The sequence below is a fragment of the Lemur catta genome, chromosome 4 (genome assembly GCF_020740605.2).
Source record: "Lemur catta isolate mLemCat1 chromosome 4, mLemCat1.pri, whole genome shotgun sequence".
Lineage (NCBI taxonomy): Eukaryota > Metazoa > Chordata > Mammalia > Primates > Lemuridae > Lemur > Lemur catta.
The window spans coordinates 85,787,083-85,807,725 of NC_059131.1; the positions used below are offsets into that span (position 1 = coordinate 85,787,083).

Genomic DNA, 20,643 nt, shown 5'->3' on the forward strand with positions numbered 1-20,643 from the left:
AGTTAACATTTGACTACCTATTCCATTGAGGATTCTGAGAAGGCTTTATAGTCCTTTATAATGACCATTTAAAAAGTGCAGTCTTTGCCCTCACAGAACTCAACTTATACGTTTTTACAAAGTTTTTATGGTAGAGATAAAGTAGTATTCATTTCAGCAGACATTTGAAAGCTGGCTGTATTCTATAATCAGAAGTTCGCTAGCCTTAACTTAGACGTTTAGTGGGAGAGATAGGAAAACCAACAAATATAGCTATGAACACAGTAGAATGAAAGCACAGAAGATGGAACTATTTGGATAGATTCCTAAAATTGTATGTCATTTCTGCCCAAAAGCCATCTTCTTCTCTATTCCAGTTTTATTTCATTTATTATATAATACTTTGAGTCTTTTTCTTTTCTGTAATTTTTTAAAGGGATTTTGAGCATCGTATAGTCTGACGTAGTTATTTTCTAGAAGTTGGAACCAGATCCTAATGAAGTTCAGTGTCTTCAGTTCAAGAAACTGAGTGCTGCTTAAAATGTAATCTCCAGGCCAGCAGCATCAGTATCACCTGGAATCTTGTTAGAAATAGAGATTCTCAGGTACCGCTCCAAACCCACTGAATCAAACTTTGTTGATGCATCTGAGCAATCTGTATGTTTAACCAGCCTTCCAGATAATCCGAAAGCATGCTTAAGTTTGGGAACCACTGTTACATAGCTCATTGATTCTTTGTGCCTCCATCACCAGTCAAGGTCACTGTTAAAGTGAACAGCTGCTATTGATGGGTGTATTTTACCTGGGCAGGGGGGTTTGAGTAAAAATCAGTGGGGAAGGGCTGACTAATATAGTTAATTGATGAGAAAGCTGGAATAAGAGCCTCCAGCCTGGCATGCTTTCTGTCATTCAGTGTTACTTTTCACCGTTTTTAATTCCTTGACAGCAATTTGTTTAGTCTACAGTACTGATCTGGCCTCCATAGCTTTTACAACCCTAATTTAAGTATCAAAGTAGAGTGGATAAGTAAACTTATTCTTAGGAAAGCTTTTTATGTTTTTCCTCAGCTTTCAGAAGAACTGGTTCTGAATCTTCTTTGGATTGTGGACCTCTGTGGAAAACTGATGAAAGCCTTAACTTTTCTTCAGGAAAAAAATAATGTATACAGTAGCCCCACCACCACCTTTCTGTGGGGCATATATTCCAAGACCCTCAGTGGATGCCTGAAACTCTGTATAGTGCCGAACTCTGTATAGACTGTATTTGTTCCTATACATACATACCTATGATAAAGATTAATTTATAAATTAGATACAATAAGTGATTAACAGCAGTGACTAATAATAAAATAGAACAATTCTAACTAATTAATTACAATGTACTATAATAAAAGTTAGGTAAATCTGGTCTCTCTCTTTCAGAATATCTTACTGTACTATGCCACAGATAACTGAAACCCCAGAAACCGAAACTGTGGAAAAGGTGGGGGGGTAGGGGTGCCTGCTGTACACCCATATATAGTATGTTGTAGATAATCACAGAGACTCCTGGTCTTTCTTGAAGCTCATGGACCATGAACCCAGGTTGAGTGCCTTATTTTGATTTCTGGGAGGACTTTTTTTTCCTCACTTAATTTTATGATTCTTTCCTTTCCATTTTCTGTGGTAATCATTTTTTGAGTTTAAAGTGGCCTATCCAGCCTCCCCCACATATACATACATATGCACATGTGCTTGCACGCATACACACACACTTAAATGGGTGAGGGAGTGTTTTGGGAAAAGACTCCCAGGTTGTTTGTAGAGCATGGGCCAGAGCTTGCTATGGAAGTTCCCTATATATTAATATATTCTTTCATGTACATTGAGTATTTGTTGAACAGAATATAGTGTAAATTCATGGGCATTAAAAAATCAGATTCCTTCTAGTGAGCAAGCTGAACATTCAGCAGGTAAGACTCCTGACAACACAAGACTGAGACTGGTGAAGTAGGAAACTTACTAAGAAGAGTATACTTTAATCCTTCCCTCCTCCACCTGTCTATTTTGCAGGGGAGTAGGGGAAGAGAGGGTTTAGAAATGCATAAACAAATGTGGGAGAGTGAGATTTGCATATAAATATTCTAGGCATCAGCCTTTATTCTGATATTAGTATCTCATACTTTTGATTTTTACAGTATGTTTATACATTCATGATGTGAAATTCAAACTATTAAGTTAAATAACATGCAATGTTTGATAGATGTTTAAAGTATGGTGCAATTATGGAATTCTTTGCCCCAAAATCTTTATTTTCCAGGTGCCAGTGTCTGTCTTCCTAGATATGTGAGAAAAGTTTAGAAGTTAAATAAACAACTAAAAATGCTTTATGGGTGTATAATGTTTTAGGAATCTTTATAGAGAATGACAGTAGGAATTATTTTGCTGTATTGCATTAAAACTGCCAATAAAATTAGATGATGTTTAATATAAGATTTTGGAGATAAATGTTTTGAAAATATTGTCCTCTGATATAAGTGATATTGTAGCTCATGAAATCCTTAGTTTTTGGTGTTTTCTTGGGATACAAATTGATTAGTAATATTAACCAGGTAACCTATTTGATGTAAGAGAATTTAGATAATATTTTTTAATTGCTTTTTGCAAAAGATTTATAGTTTTTTTTTTTTTTCCTGCTCTTCCAGGATCGAAGTAGAATGTATGACAGTTTGAATATGCACTCTTTGGAAAATTCTCTTATTGATATTATGAGAGCAGAGCATGATCCTCTTAAGGGTAGGTGACTTTTTAAAAAACAATTATATACCAATTTGTCTGCTTTTCTTATCAGTTTTTATATGCAAATGAATAATAAGTAGCACCTATATCAACTATAAAATTCTGTTATCCATTTATTAATAGGAACCTTTGTTTTAATGAAATGTCATACTTTTTCCTTTGTTGCTTAATGTGAAACTACCTCATAATTTAAGAAAAATCCACTATTTAGCAATATGCTGCAGTTCACCAGAGGATGAAGAATTAATCTAAAAGTGTACACTAGTCAGTTTTATAAAATTCTTTCAAGTACAGACATACTAAAATGTATTCCCTAGAATACTTGCAGTCATAATTTACAGTGATTCCAAGCTAGAATTGTCCTAAGTTAACCTTTTTCGTCATTTTTCTTCTATGTCATAGGATTTTGAAAGGGGGGGAGTATTTTATAGCGGCTTCTTTGAAGTAAAGAACAGTTCTTCATAAAAGTTGGAACAAATTGGGAAAAATAATCAGCCCACTGATCTTGCAGTAGCAGTCTTCACTGATCATTTATAGTATCTGAAGAAATTGATTAATATACTTGTCTTTATTTTCTGTACATATTTCATGTGTAAAATGAAAAAAGGAATTATTTTATTGTCTTTATGCAATATATCTTTATACAACATATTTCATTGCCTTTTATATCAGTGGTGAAAACTGTCGAGTCATAAGAGATATTAGTTATCGATTGCTATATAATAAATTATCTCAAAGTCTAGCAGCTTAAAACAACAGTATGTGTTTATTACCTTATACAGTTTCTGTGGGTCAGAAATTTAGGAGCGGCTTAACTGTTTGGTTCTGGCTCAAAATCTCTCATTGAATTAAAATCATGGATTGCTTTGTAAACTTTCTATATTTTTAATTCTATAAAGCCAAGTAAGAATTCTCTTATAAGAGTTAGCCTAAAAACTCTGAAACTTCAGTGTTGGCAGAAGGGTGGTGGTATGGGGCTGAGTTGATAATACTGACCAAATATCTAAGCATTTTGTTCTGTTGCTGGATTTTGCTTGTAGAAGAGTCTCTGTCTTTCTAATTCCTTTATTTTAAGGAGCTTGAGAAGCTAAGGGGGTTATTAGTGGTTGCAGGTGATGTCTGCCAATGGTAATTCTCCATACGAACTAATAAAGTTATAATTTGGGTTTTGAGTTTATTTTTTTGTTTGTTTGTTTTGGGTTTTTTTGCTTCCATCCAAAATTTAGCTTAGTTTTTTTTTTTTTTTTTTTTTTTTTTTTTTTTTAGTATCTGTAAAAAAGGATCTTATTCACTTTTTTGGTGGCAGGTCCAGTGATGTTTGTCTTAGATCCATTGTTTAAGAATGGAAGCCAGCAGTTTATGATTAAGAATTCCCCTCTATTTATCTCCTTGACTTCTTAAGAAGGAAAATTCTTAGAAACTCTAATACAAGATAAAGTCAAGATTATTAACTATTACCAGTAGATAATGAAAAGTTTTTCATTATTTCTCTCAGTCTTCTTATAAAAGGCTTTTTGAAGATGTTAGAGAAAATATTCATTGCTGCACTATTAATTATCTTAGTTTTTCTTTTTTCTAGTGTGAGTTATAGTAAAAGTGGAGGGAAATTAGAAAGAGGACCTTGAACAGGAAATGGAAGCAGCATAAGGCTAAGAGTAATTTAATAATTTTTTAAAAATCTCAAGTGAATTCAAAATTCTTTTGTTAGAAAAATTATCTTTGGCTGTGGGAGGGGGAAAACCATCCCCACCACCTTTAGGAATCATCATGGTGACAAATCTCTGTTTCTAATTGTAGTATTTTAGGTTCTACATGTTTTACAGCAAGGAATTAAAAGGAAAAAAAATTCATTTGAAAAACCTTCTCTACATAGAAAAAATAAACAAAACTGATACTTTAGTGAATCACTATCATAGTCCTATTTAAGATTATCTTCGTACTTGAGTGCTACCACTTACAGCTCTTTCTTCCTTTTCTTCCTAATACGAACTCTGCTACCAATATATCATATTGTATATTTTCTTCCTCCACACACTGATCATTACTTTTCTTTGGGCTGGACCTTAGTAGAATCTGCCAGAGCAAGGTTGTGGCAAATGGAAGAAACCAGCCAGGGTTAGCACCTGTGTTTGTTTTCCCTTCTTTCCATTTCTGAGCATTAGGGCAGCACTTGACCATCTATTTCATCTCTTCTGTCTCATCTTTTCATCCCTTTTAGGAAACCTTGTCCTCCATTTAATACAAAAAAATTCTTATTTCCCCCTAAAAATTAAATGAATATTATTATATTCATTTAAAATTAAAAAAAAAACAGCTGTATTTGTGTGTGTATGTTCCTTATTAGATCTAATGAAAAAGGAGAAGGGAAATTGGAGGGTAAATTTTTAAAAGGAATTCTTTATTTCCCCGTATATTAATGGTAAAAATGTCTAGAAAACTGTGAACTTGAGTGATGAGAAATTATATTAGTTATCTGTTGCTGCATAACAAATGATCCCAACACTTAGCAGCTCAAAAACAATAATAAACTTTTATCATCTCACACAATTTCTGTGGGTTAGCATTTGGGAGCAGTTTAACTGGTTAGTTCTGGCTGAGGATCTCCTGAGGCTGCAGTCATCAGAAGGCTGCACTGGGCCTAGAGGATCCTTTTCCAGATGGCTCACTCACCTGGCTGCCTGTTGGCAGAACTCAGCTCATTGCCACATGGACCTCTCCACAGGGCTGCTGCAGTTGTCTCACAGCATGTTTGCTGGTATCCCCCAGAGTGAGTGATGAGGCTCAAAGCAAACGCCTCAGTGTCTTCTATGCCCTAGCCTTAGAAGTCTTATACCACCATTTCCACAACATTCTCGTAGCTACGTGGGTCAGCTCTGCTCAATGTGGGAGGAGTCTGCTGCTCAGGAGATGTGAATCCTAGGAGGCAGAGATCATAGAAGCTGGCTGTCACAGAGCTGAAAAGCAGAGCTATAAATTCACGTTTGATTCTACCCTAAGCCTAAAGGAAAAGAGAAACTAGTCAAGGTGAGAATGCCAGTAGGAAGAAAAGCAGTCAAACAAATCTCTAGAATGCAAAGAAAGTGGTAAGTTACTGGCCTGAGAACTGAGTGATCCTACTAACAGAAGCACCCTCTCATCCCCACTTACACCCATAACACTTCATTACAACATTTCCATTTCCCTACTCCCCAGTGGTTTTTCAGGTCAGTAGGGAATCTCCATTGTTTCATGTTAAAGTTTTTATGGTCTGGCATAGTAGGTGGAAAGGATATAGTCTTGTTGGAGTTGTACACATGTGAAGTGATGGCAACCAAAAGACAAAACTCTGAATGCAACTTACTTTCCACTGAATATGCCTGGCTTTTGCACCAGTGTCCTAGGCGCTGACTGTACCTTGTGTGAAACAGACATGGTCCAAGCCTTCATTGACTGGATAGCCTCCTCCTGGGGAAAGAGAGAGAGACCTTATACAAACACAATATACGTGTAACTGCAGTGTGTTAGAAATACTACGGAGGGGATTATGAGGTGTTTAGAAAAATAAGTGAGAGGAAGTACCTAATTTAGATATGGAGTAATGGAAGCTGGGACCTGAAGCCGGAGCAGCACAATGATGGAAAAATATTGGAGGGAAGTGTCACCTAAACAAAGGATCCAGCATGTGCAAAAGCATTGAATAAAATGTCAAATTTGAGGAGCTGAAAGAAGGCTAGTCCTGGCATAGCTTGTTTACGGCTGCCTGATGCTGACTGGGTGTAACACTGTCCAGTATGTGCTGGCTTTTGCCCTTGCTGGTGAACACTAACACACTGTTATATACTTTCCTTAGTATGAGGGCACTGACCAATCTGCTTTATTTATTCTGCAGTGGTTTCTCTCCATTAACATCCTATTTTCTGATGACTGCCCTGATTCTTAGCAAATGTTTTGCTTTTCAAAGGAAGAACAAGCATGGATTTTTTTTTTTAATGGTTAAAGCAAATAATGCTTTGCAAAGTACTGTTTTATAATTTTGCAGTTTTATATTTGCATACCTATTTTAAATGATCGGATCTTTTTATGTATGTGTGGGTCAGTGCATTCTCCTTTAAATAAAAGAACAAGACAGTGATTACTGTTAAGCCTTCTTCCCTCCCTGCCCCCAACAACTTGTAAAAAGGTCTTACTGTGTAAACATTTTTGCCAAAAATTGCTTATATCCTCCTCCAAAGTATAAGGACAAACAAAAAAATTTAATTTCAGATCATAAAAGTTGATTTGAAAACTGTAGGTAGTAGAAATGTAGCCTATGTATAAGTTCTTTGCAGATCTTTCTCAGCAGGTAATAATGCCTTCTACCAGTGTTTCCTGTACAATTAAAGGGAATTCAGGAAAAAAGATTTAGAACGTGATTTTACACCAACAAATGTTCAGAAGTGGATGCCTTTAAAACCTTTTATTTACTATGTTTTTGTATGTCTAGTGTCATTTTTATTACTTGATGGCTACCCTCATATTTTTTTAAGACTCCTAAAGAAAGAAGCTTGGCATATTCCCTAAGAAAATAAGGAATTACTACTGTAAGGGACTAAGTAGTTGTGGTTAGTATCAAATAAATTCATTCTTCTTTTTTTCCACTTTTCCCTCTGTTTCTCTTCAGCAGGCCTATAACATTAAAGTACAGAGTCCCAAATAACTTGTATAAATTTCTAGAATTTTCCAATGTGAGAACTTACATTTTAGAACTTGAGAATTTTTGTCTGGGACAGAGGTTCTCAGACTCTGAAAGCATGTTAACCATGGAGGATTTAAAGCCCACTCTTAGAGGGGGTAGTGCATATTGGATAAGGAGTTCACCTGGAGAAACTCTGGTATAGGAGAGCAAGGTAAAGATATCTGTGAAAAACTGTGGAGGTTTAATGGCATTTATTCAAATATTAATAACAACATGCAAAATAAAGCAAATACCAGTGATACTCATGTCAGAGTAGTCATGTGGACTCCTCTTCCACAGCCCTACTGTATTCACCCTGTAGGAGTGAGGAATGCATTTCTCAAAACTGAGTTTACTTTCTTTCAGCCGCTAGTGCTTCCTGGAGTCAAAGTTTTTCACAATTGCCAAGAAAAAACTTAAGAAGAAAATCACATATATTAGAATGTCTTTTTAAAAAGATAAGTGAGACAGGATTACTGTGTATGCTCTTAGTTTTTAAATAAAATGTTTCCCTTTTTATTAAAACAAAGTAAATAGAATTTTATATATTCTTTCCCCTTTGTTGATTTTTCCTGTGGACCACTAGCTTTTGATGGGAAGGAAAAAATCATTATTAACTTTGAAATACACTTATAGAAGCCATTTTATTTATTAAATTAAATGTATTTATTTATTTTATTAAATGTATTCTGACTTTAAGAAATGATCACTCTTATACATGGAATCTTAATACTTTACCCTCCAACTACTCAGAATTAAGTTCATCTTAGTAAAAATACAATTTACAAGAGTTTAACTTTTGTCTTTGGTGGGAATATATCTAGATTGAAAAGGAAATTATGAACATGTGGTTGTAAAAGTTCTTGTTTTAATAAACTTAAAATGTGTCATGAATAGAGATTTTAAAATTTATTTTGAGATAGTTGTCTTTATTAGCAACTATATTGTGAAATTTGAGAGCATACTTGAGTTATTTCTTCCAAACATCTTTGAATATTTAGGTAAATAATTTTAATTATGACAGGCTGCAGTTTCTTTTTAAAAAACTACAACTCATCAGACAAACTATTTTGCGTTTTCTTAAAATCATTTATTTATTCAAAACATATGTGCTTACTGCAAGCCTGTTATTCACCACAAAACATCTTTCATAAGATTTTAAATGTATTTATATCTCTTACTTTTAAATGGAAAGTAAAACAACAAAAAGAATATATTTTATATATAACTTGCAGTGATAAAAGCAATTACTTGGGATAATAAGGCCTGTGAATTTTAGCTGCTTATGTTATTTAAATGTATATCTGAGAATCTCTTCTGAAGGATTTTTCTCCAAAGTATAGCATTTTATCATCTTTAAAATGCTTGTTTTCTTATTACAAAAGTAGTATTTATTCATTAAAGAAAATTTGGGAAACTCTAGCAAAAACAAGCATCATCAGTAATTCCACAAAGTAAAATAACCATAATTGGCATTTTGACATGTAATTTCCCCATTCTTTTCTTTTTCTGTGTATAAATGTACAATAGTTGGAATAATCAAATCTTTACCTTCCCTCCAACCTGGTTAACTTTTTAAAAAATTAGTTTAAAAAACATATACATAGATTAAAAAGTCAAATAGTGTCATAAGTCTTATATCACAAAAAATAGAAGTCTTCTTTTCCATCCTTCGCTATCCACTTCTGATTCCTGTTTTTAGAGGTAGCCACTTTGAACTTTCTTTTAACTTATTCTTTAAGAAGTTATTTGTAAATAACGTGCTTATACTTTTGTATTTCCTACATTCTAGGTATTATGTACATACCTTCATTCATTCATTTCTTTTATTTATTGAGCTGTACATTCATTGGACCCCCTTAATTCAGAGATTTATTTCTTCAGTTCTTGGAAATTTAAGGTATTATTTCTTTGATAATTTCTTCTGTTTTATTTTTTATATTACCTCTTTTTGGAATTCTTGTTCTTCAAATTTTAAACCTCCTATACTCATCATTTGTTTTTCTCTTTTCCATTGTTTTGTCTTTTGTATTTGAAGAGATAGAGATCTCTTATTTTTCAACTCTTCTATTGAGTTTTTCATTTTAAAATTTTTTGCTGATTAATTTTCAAGACCCTCTTTAAAAACAATTCTCAGAACTTTACTATTATGTCTTATTCTTGTTTGATCTTATTTCTCTGGAGGATATTATAATGTTTGAAGATTATTTTTCCAGTTCCTTGTATTGTCTATGCTTCTTCTAAGTTCCTTTTTTCTGTTTTTTGGTTGTGTTCTCTTTTTTCTCATGTTGGTGGCTTTTATGCAATATGTTATGATCCTTTACTGTACACTTCATATTTAAAGATATAAGACACAAAAATGGGAATTGGAAGCTCTATGTACAAACTTGGGGTTATTTTGTTTTGGTCTGGGAAATGGTCTTGGATATGCGTCTTCCGGTCTTCTGCCTGGGAGCTCTATCTATGCCTAGCTGCTAGCTTTCTTAGAGGAGCCAAAAGGGCATTGTGTGTCTTTTGGCTCTTTTAAAAACTAACAAGCAATTGTCAACCTCTTTGTTTTCAGTTCTACCCCATTTCTACCCTCAGAGCTTCTTATTTCTGAACCTATCCAGATAACTCCTGCGGTAAATGGCTTATTTCTTGATGTTCTTCCGTATACACACACTGGCTTAGGTTTGTTATTTCAGTGATTTCTGGTCTACAAAGTCAGTTATCAGTCAACTATTCACATTTACAGCCCCCAAAATTTAATGACATGGTTGTTCTATGATCCTGTTCTTTGATGTATGATCCTCTTTGTCTTAATGGGGTTATGCTTCTTTAAAACTTTCTTAACTGTCATCGTCTAGGGGTTTCAGAAAGCAGCAGTTGTGAGCACATGTATTCAGTCCTCCACGTTCAGTTAGAAGTCTGTGTAATCTCTAGTCAACTTACACTTCCTCAGTGAAGACTCTCCGGCACTTCTATCAAGAATAGATTACTTTCTGGCACTCCTATGAAGAATAGATTACTCTGTGTTAAAGATTCTTAGAGAATCATATTTCTTTTTAATCAGAGGACTTTTCTCATTTATTTTAGATTCAATAGTTTTTTATTTTATAAATGTATGTCTTTCACAGAAGACTGTCATGGGAGCAGTGACCACACTTGTTTTTGTCTTACCTTGAATGATCATCTATCATAATGCCTAGTACCAGGAGGGGCTTAATTAATTATTAGTTGAATGATTAAACATTTTTTCATAATAATTCATATTCTTTGTAAATATTTATTGCATTCATATATGTAAAATAGTTTATATAACCATTCCCCTACAATTGGACATTAAGGTATTTCAAAATTTTAAATAAAATTCAGTGAGCTTTGTCTATCTGTGTTTATTCCAATAGGATGAACTTCATATGTTTATTTCTTAGGCTCCAAACATGTATTGCCAACTTAATAAGTTTTATACCAGTTTCCAACTGCCACTGGCAATGTTTTAGTGCCCATTTGTTATTTGTAATGGTTATCAGCGTTACTTTAATTTAAAACCCTTTTACAGTGAAAAGTTTTGCAACTATTAGTTCAACTTGGTTTTCATATTAGTTACATATATCTTAATTAGTACCAGTTTTATTTTAATAACTATGTGATAATACATTATTTTACCAGGTGATTAATGACTTAAGTTTAATCTTTTATTTTCCTTTTTTGTGATTACACATTACTTGAAACAAAACTTTTTGTTATTCTGTGTTCCTTGGTGTTTCTTAGTATATTTTCTAGTATTTATTGGATAAAAGTCTTAGAATTTATAATTATTATTAGGTCAAAAATTATGTTAGGATCCTAATTTAAGAGTGAGTTAACTAGATTAATTTCAATTGAATCTAAAGTAGAGTGATGGCTTTTATTAGCTGTAGGTAAGGAATGATTCTTTTGCTCTCGGGATCTGGTACTTTGGATCTAAGGGTGTTTTCTACATTTGTATGATCTTATTCTTAGGCTTTTATGAGGCTTGCATTGAGATTTGGGAGTGAGGTCAGGAATGACTGTCCTGCCCCTTGGATCTGAGCAGAGGTTGGAGTTATTCAAGGTTGGTAATGGCCACATTCTAAGTGGATTTTACCAGACTTCATATGAACTTGTTTTTCTAATTGGATTTGGCAGTAAAGGTGAAATATGTATTATGAAAAATGTTAGAAGAGTCTATCAAATGAGTGGGAGCAATGCTTTTTTTAAAGCACTTAAGAAAGAAGTATTAGATGTCTTCAATCAAGGGTGTGTGTTTAATATACATATACAATATAAAGCATATCATACATATCATTTACTGAGTACTTGATACATCTAAGCACTTTTCCTGGTGACTCTATCTGTATATTTAATGTAGTTAATTGGCATGACTAAAAGGTAGATATTTACCCTTATTTTACAGTTGGATGACTGTGGCTTATTCCTAATAATTGTGTGTTTCAACTGCTAGTAAGTGATGGAACCTGGTAGCTCTTGAGTTTGTGCTTTTAACGACTGTACCATACTGCCTCTCTTTTTAACGGGTCTAATGTTAATTCTAACCCAAGCTCTTTATGATTCTAATATGTGATTTAAATGTTTATTTTTCTGTTGACAAGAGTTGGCAGAATATGTGACATCATTCTTTAACAATTTTCTTATCACTGATGAGAAATGGGTTGGCATCATTAACTGAATATTGGGGCTTTGAAGTTCATTTTTTGCGTTTATTCATTAAAGAAAAGAGAATAGTTGTAGAGAAGAGAAAAATCTACTTTGGCAAATAGCAACGAGCAACTTTTGCAGTATCTCCCCACTCCTCTACCCCCCACTACTTAAGGGAGTTAGCAATAAGCTGAAGTAAAGTCTTGTTCTGTGATTTTTTTTCATTTTCCTAGACAATGTCCTTCCCATGCCACACATACACATTAAGGCTTTCAATTGAGTCTATGGGTCACAGCATGGAATGAAATATTTCATTTGCCTATTCAACAAATATTTGAGAACCTATTATGTGCTAAGCTCTGTTTTAGATGCTAGAAATACTGTAGAGAATAAAAGAGACAAAATCCCTGCCCTCATGGATCTTTGTTTTAAAGAGGTATAGAGACAGTTAAAAATGTTAGATAATAGTACTATGAAGAAAAAATATAGTATCACGGGGCTAATAGAAAGAAAGAAGCTGCTATTTTAGGCAGGATGATCTGTGATGCCATCTCTTAAAGACCTGAATGAAGTGAGGGTTGCAAGCTTTGGTCATATCTGGGCAAATGCATTGCAAGCAGAAAAAAAGAGGAAGTAGGAAGATCTTGAAATGGGAATATGCCTGACATGTTTATGAAATGGCAAAGAGGCCAGTATAGTTAGAATGGTAAAGGATGAAGGGCGAAATATTTATTCTAAATGTAATCTGGTAATCTGACTTTACAAATGATAAGGTGTATGCAGTTTTTATGTTTCTTAGCATTCTTAGTTGCTCAGATATGCATTTAAAGTGGCTAACGTAAAATAGGGCTTTTATACAGTAGTCCCTTGATAACCATAGAGGACTAGTTCCAGGACCTCTCAGAGATCCCAAAATCTAGGATGTTCAAGTCTCTTATAAAATGGCATAGTATTTGCATATAAATTACACCCATCTTCCTATATACTTTTTAAATCATCTCTAGATTATAATATCTAATATAATGCCTAGAGATCACTTCATTTGCATCGATTGAATGTTGTACTTGGTGTACAAAACAAAAGCATTCAAGTTTTGCTTTTTGAAATTTTTTTTTCCCCGAATTTTTTCAATCAGTGGTTGGTTAAATCCACAGATGCAGAATGCAAAAATAAAGAGGGCTAACTGTATATGTATTATACAAATTCATATTTAAAGTCATAATGGACTAATAAGACAATTTTTAAGATACTATAGGTCTTCCAGTTATTTGCGAACACCTAAAAATACATATTTTTTAATTATTTTAAATCGTATGTTAATATAAAAGAAGTACCAAGAGGTAGTACATACCTATTATTTATAGATATATAGAACCATTATGAAATTAGTTTACTTTATTATATTTCCACAATAATAAATAAGCCATCATCTGGTTACTTAAAATTCAATTTTCCTGAATTTATTACTAGAAGATTTTATTTGTAAGCTTAGGTTCTTCTGAGACAACAGAAAACTCATAAGTAACTAAAATAAGATAGAAGTTTGTTTCTTTTACAGAAGCACTAACACTCCTAGAGTGGTATGGTGATTTCCATGGATCCGAGCTCCTTTTATCTTGTTCTTCTGTTATCCTTAACACCCAATTTCTGTCTTCTGGTCTAATATGACTTCTTCAGGTCAGCTATCACATGTGCATTCTAGCAAATAGGAAAGAGGGAAGGAAGGAACCAGGACCCTTGCACATACGGCTTTTACTTTCTATACCATTGTCCAGTTCTTATACACACAGGCACACTTAACTATAAGGAAGGCTAGGAAGTGCAGCTTTTTTTCTCTGGGCAGCTCTGTTCCTATCTAACGTTGAGAGCCCTGTTATTGACAGGAACAGGTAGATATTAGTGTACAACTATCCATCTCTATGCCACAGGTCTTTTACACAATAAGGACAAATGGATTTTATAGCAATGTGGTTTTTTTCTATTTTTCTATATTAAAGTTTGTTATCTAATATGCTATAATCATTCTGTGAATTTTTTTAATAGATGAATTTATCCTACAACCCACCATATGTACCCTTCTCTATATTGTGTTATGAATAGTAAGTTGTGATTAAGAATGTGGAGCCAAACTGCTTAGGTCGGATCCCTGCCAGTGCTACTTGCCAGTGATACAACCTTAGGCAAGTTATTTAATCTTTTATGATAACAGTGTCTTCATCTTAAAATGGGAAGATAATAGTACTAATTCATGAGACTTGTTGGAATTAACTAATTGGTTGTAAAGAACTTAGAAAAGTTTCTGGCACATAGTAAACACTCAAATATTGTTAGTTACTGCTATCAATTGGCAGTTTCTTAGTGAAAGTGGTCTTAATAATATCCTAAGTAAAACTGTAAAAATTAAGTGCAAGATGCATTAAAATTTTCACTGTGGTGGAGGAAAACTGTTTGGATAACTTAAAAATGAGTCTAAATTTGCTTATTTCATTTTGGAGTACTTTTTTTTAGTTATATTGAAAGACTTGTCTATGTGGAGGGCTTTAATATTTTAGAACATATATACAAATATAGGTTCATTTGCAAATAGGTATCTTTCTATTCCATTTTCTACATATAGTGTGCCTTTTATGTCCATTCAGAGCCAAGATATCAAAAAACGGTTATCAGTGAATATATCTTGTTACCTGTATCTTGGGATAAATAAGTGAACAATGAATGTATTAGAGAATAATTATGTGACAATTTAAAATTGAGTGTCTTTCAAGGTGGAACTAGGCTTCAGGTTAAGGCTTTAATTTACATTTCCAGGAAGTCTTGCCTAAATTATTGGGTTTGATTAAATATGCCACTATGGTTTTTTTGAATATAAGATACCGTACATAACTCTTCTAGCACTTAGCAGATTTTATTGAAACTATATTTGTGTCTGTCTCCCCTACCACATGATAAGCAGAGATTCCCTTACTCATGTTTGTATCCTCTGCATCCTACACATTGTCAGTGTGGAAGATTTAATTAACTTGTTATACCGAACAGCAATAGAGGTTACCACTTTTGTAGGAGTTTTTTATTTTAAATGTTAAGTCAGAAATAACAGTAATTTTTTTCATGGCCTTAAATTGTTCTCTAAATTTGGCCATCTGCAGCAAGATGTTTAGAAATAGGCACATTTCCAAAATAAGCTATGACACTTCAAAGTAATGTTTTGTGTTACTCAAGTCCAGTTTAGGAAAGCTATGCTTCCTGGCCCTTCTATTTTGTACTTCCTGTGCATATTCACCTGTTTCTCATTCCATGCTAAGGTATCACAACAATAAACTCACTTGTATGTTTTTAGAGTGTGACAACTTTATTTAAGAGGTCATTTATTAACTAATGTCATGCTGCATGAAACTTGGGAGTAAATAAGTGCATTAAAGGGTCTGTGCTGAAAGTTGCTAAAATACAATTCCATACATTTCAGTTTTAGGAATTTTCTAAATAGGTTTTAATATACCTTTTAAACAATCTATGAGAGATTCAGGCATTTGAGAAAAATCCTGTGTTTTTTTTTAATCGACTAGAAATAATGATCATCCTTGCTCTGTTGGATTTTGTCAGATGAGTGTTATGATATAAAAACTCTGGATAAACCACAGTATGCTTCATGTGTACCTTTTTTCTTCTCTACGGCAGTATGTAGTACTGTTGTCCCTTCTGCATTTAATAAACATAAAACTTTTGAATGAAGAGTGGCTCAGAGGAAACACATACTATGTTACTGTGCTTATAAACTTTAATATTTTCATTTTTTGTATTTTTATTTTTAAGTCATTTATAAACATTTGTACAAGTTAAATTTCCAATTATCATTTGTAACAATACAATTAAGATGCATTCATTAAATTTCTTTATCTAAATATGACTATATAAGGCCACATTGACTTAATTGGCAAGTTGTGATGAGTTTTTTCCGCTTACTTTTTATTTTAACATTTTAGTTGTTTTTGATTTAGGAAGATAAATTCCTTTCTTTCAAGTTTTATTTTTGGCAAAAGACATCTATAGAGAAAATTACAAACAGCTTTGAAAAGATTAAAAACAAATCACATCCCATATTAAGTTTGAAAAACTAGGATACCTACATTGTTTTTACGTTTCAGAAAACAAATAAGCTTTATTCTGTTGGCATTGCTCCCAAATCACAATGTGATCTTATGATCTAGGAACGAAGGTTAACTGTTTTTGTTTTATTTTCAACTTTCAGTGATAATTTTAGTTAATATACTCTGAGTTAAACATTAGCTTTTTAGTTCTTAATATACTGTGCTAAATAATTTCTCTCTTACTCAGCATTTTTATTTTATTTTTTAATTTTCTTTGCTTTTCAAGTATCTCCATAATCTTCAAACTACCCTTTCCTGTCTTTTTAAAGGTCGATTGAACTATCCACATCCAGGAACTGACAATCTGTTGATGTTAAATGGTAAGTTCTATAAAAACATTTTATGTTTCTAATTGGTTTATAGAAATAAAGATGATTAAATACATGTTTCCCTGAACCTCCCCCATACGTACAAGTAACCATTTTATAAGTAAAAAAATAAAGCTACAACTATGCCTGTACAGAAAGCAGAATTAGAAATCTGAGCATTCTGAGCATTTCTGGCTGGCAAAGCAGTTGTTAAAGTGCATTTATGATAGTATGGTTTTAATTCAGTAATCAAAGACTTTGGAGGCAGTCCTAGTTTGAATATTGGCTTTCAAGTTTAAGGTATAACTTTGGGCAAGTAACTATGACCTTAGTTTCCCCATCTATGAAATGGGAATACAGTCTTAAGGTTTATTATGAGAATTAAATGATGTAATGTTTGCAAAGTGCAGAAGAACTTGTTACTTAGTGTAGCACTTGTGTTTATGTTTAAGGAATACACTAATGACTCTGTAAATACGGTGATCACACCAAATTTATTCAAACTAGATAGTTTACATAGTAAAGTGTACCAGAGTAAGGAAAAGAATAAATAAACTTTTATTAAGGTTTGTTTTCTTTCTGTTGGACAAACATTAACTTATTCAAAGAGTCGCAGTACTTAATGCATCCATGATTGTGGAAATAGGGATAGAGGATTAAAATATCCTTCACAAAAGTATTTTTAAATCAGGGTGGGTGGAGCAGGGCAATAGGAAGAGGAAGGAATAGAAATAGCATTTACTTTAAAAATCATAATATCATTAGAATGGCTTGGCTCTTCTATTTCAACTAAAGCTTTGTTGAAATAAGATAGCAATGAAGTTGGGGAACAAAGCCTGAAAATAAGGTCAATGTAAAGCTAGACCATGTGAAACTAATATTAAATAAAGACTGTAGTGACAGAAAAATGGAAATAAAGTTCAGGCCACCTGGGAGATTGTCAGGGTAGATAGGATTTTGGAATGAGAGAAAAATTGATGACGTAGATTGAGGGGATTGATTGGTTTGTTCAACATTTCTCTGTATTGAGTTGTCTACCACAGGCCAGCCTAGTCTAAGGACTGGGTTACTTAAGTGAGGATATTTCAGGATGGTTAGAGGCAGAATTGTCAAGGTAGGACTAGGCCCAGAATGTGCACTCCAGGTGGAAGCCATGTGCAGGCCAGACCTCACGGTGGTTCAGTAGGCCACATTTGTGAACTTAGCCAACTATGATATTTACATACACTTTGACTGGACAGGTACTAGAAATTTCATTTAAGGACATCTTCATTCAGCTTTCTTTTCTATTATGTAATATAAAAACCATATCATTTGAGTAGTTGGTCTCGGACTCTAAATTTATTACCAAAAAATGATACTGATGAAATTGAGTTTACAGAACTGAAAATAGCTTATAATTTTTGATATTCCCTTGGGTTGACTTATAAAATGATAGATTTAGGTAACAATAGATTATTTATGTGTTGATCCAACTTCCTTAAATACTTTTCTTTTTGTTTTAACATTCTATGTGATAAATAAAGATCACTCTCATTTCTATTTTATCTTCTGGAAGAGCAGAAAAATGTTTCTGTTGAAAAACTTAAATTTACATTTATTTCACATATTCTGTTCAAGTCCATTTGAAAGAAAGTACTCTATTAGATAATTTGTTAGATCCTTCACAGATGTTTTTAAATCGCTGAGTGGATAATAAGCAAGGATGATCCAGAAGGATATGTATTCAAAATAAAATATTTCAGTTATGTGGAAGCAAAGAGCTTAGTAGTCATACTGTTTTTGCAACTTAACGTTTTTGGTTAAACTAAACATTGTTGATTGATTTTGTCAGTTGCCAAAAGCCCTTATAAATAATATAGATGTTAGGTTGAAAAGTGTTTCATCACATTTCAGGCAAGAGTTTCATCTGTGGACAAATAAAAAATTACTATGTGAGCACTCTCAGCAGTCTGCCATTTGGAGCTACGATTCATACTCAGTACAGGAAGCCAACTGGAAATTCTGAACTTTTTCTGGCAAGGGACTAGGGGAGAAAAAAAGATAATGAAACTAGGTCATGAAAATGTGTTTTGGCCAGGAAAAGAGACACTTTGATCCAAAGGGAGAAAATTTCTTTTACTAATTTAGGATCATTTATTAAAAGGCAAAGTAAGAATTATATAATTGGGTATATTTGTGAGATAAGGAAATATTAAGAATTTAAGTAATTTTAGTAAACTTCAAGGTTATTGAAGAGAACTAGGCAAAGAAGGGCACTAAAACATAAGGGAAAATTTTTCTTCAGCTATTTTTTTAAGTACATGTAATTCAACTGTATTCTCAGCATGTTGTCTCCCTAGGAAATGTGGGATTAAGGGATGTTAGTATAAGGTTCTGCCTATACAAAGTATTTATTAAATATTATTGACTGATTAAAGAAATTGTGTTATAGTACATAGATTACCTTTCTGAATTATTAAGGATTTTTTTTAGTATATCACAGATTTAACTCACTATTAGGCAATTGGTTAAGTAAGCCGCATTACTTAACCAATGAGTATAGCTGATATTGTTGGCTTTAAATACCAATATTTACTAATAAATTTTGCATCAGTCTGTTTTTGTAATGGTTTATCAGTAGTTCATAGTGGTTGGTACCACAGACTATAGCCAGATTATCTGGGTGTTTTAAACCCAAATTTGCTTTTTCTATCTGTGTAACCTTGAACAGTTTACCTAACTTCACTTTGACTCAGTTTCTTCATGTCTAAAACAGGGATATCATACCGCCTGCCTAGGGGGGACTGTTGTGAGTGAGGAGTGAGTGAATTGATGCCTCTAAAGTATTTAGAACTGTTTCTCAAAGTGAACGTTAGTTGTCTGGTGGAGGATGGTGAAAAGTGACAAAAATGACTTTGAAAAGAGTAAAAATCATGTCCTGTGATAGATGAAGGAGTTAGATATGTTTTCTTTGGAGAATATAAAATTAAGAGAAACCTTAACTGGTAGTTTGAACTATTGGAAAGATATTATATGTAGTTACCAGAGAAAGTTCATTTTATGTTATTGCAGAAAGCCAAACTAGAACCATTTGGTAGAAGCTATATTGGGACAAATTTGGATCAATAAGGTGAAATAACTCTCTTGAGACAGTATTTTCTGAATTGTGGCATCCTGGCTTCTTGGGGTACCCAAAATGACTTTTGATGTACACAGATACACATTAAAATAAATGCATAACTATTACAATTAAAGAACATTCCTTAAAAATACAGAACTGACCGAAAGATGTGATGTTACAATCAATGATGCTAGTTTTGAGTCCCTTTGATAACAAGTAATGTATAAATAATAATACAGTTTTTAGGCAGATATGGCAAATGTTGTAAAGTTTTTATGATTCTACCTTAATAGTTAATTAGCAATTATGGTTAAACCTTTAAATATTCCTTGTAAGTAAGGGATGAACAGCGAATAGGATAAAAGTCAGGAAGTTGGTCAAATGGATAAAACTATGAAGTGCCTCTGGCAAATGCTTAACTCTGAGTCTCTGTTAACTCAGATATTTTAAAAAAAAGCAGTATAATACCACATCTCTTTATCTCATGAAGTTGTTATATAGGTAAAAACATTTTTAAAACAATTCAAAAGTGCCATATAAATATAACTATAATCAGTCTCCTACTCCTGAACAGACTGTGTTCCTCAAATTAAGTTAAATTGACAGTTGGAGACTGCCACTCGTGAATAATTAAAATATTGTAGAAGAGTCCATACTTAGCATCCAGAAGCACTTAAGGGAGGTCACATTATATACGGATGTGTAGATTGTCTGAAAACCAAAGGCTAAGTAAGTTCTGTCTGAAGTTAGAATGCCAACTTGAATGTTTGTATTTCTAAGTGTATAAGTCTTACACTTTTTATTAGTAGTAGTAGAAAAAAACAAACCAAAATATCCCTGTTTCCCATTGTAGTAAGGAAAAAGTAGAGAGTAATACACATTCAGGTGTTTATATTTGGCTTGCACTGTACTCTACCAAGGAAAACAGCTTACATTTTTATTAGTACAAATGGTTTTTCAAAAGGGAAACAAATAG

The 20,643-nt window shown here is 33.1% G+C and overlaps 1 protein-coding gene across 7 annotated transcripts in view; it reads left to right on the forward strand.

The window, feature by feature from the left end:
- CPEB2 (cytoplasmic polyadenylation element binding protein 2) overlaps positions 1 to 20,643 on the forward strand; it is a 62,885-nt gene that overhangs the window by 11,533 nt on the left and 30,709 nt on the right. For all 7 annotated transcript variants that reach the window (XM_045550394.1, XM_045550397.1, XM_045550392.1 and 4 more), the window contains 2 exons: positions 2,663 to 2,753; positions 16,526 to 16,576. In XM_045550394.1, coding sequence (XP_045406350.1) covers positions 2,663 to 2,753; positions 16,526 to 16,576 — 142 coding nt within the window. The remainder of the gene's footprint in view (positions 1 to 2,662; positions 2,754 to 16,525; positions 16,577 to 20,643) is intronic.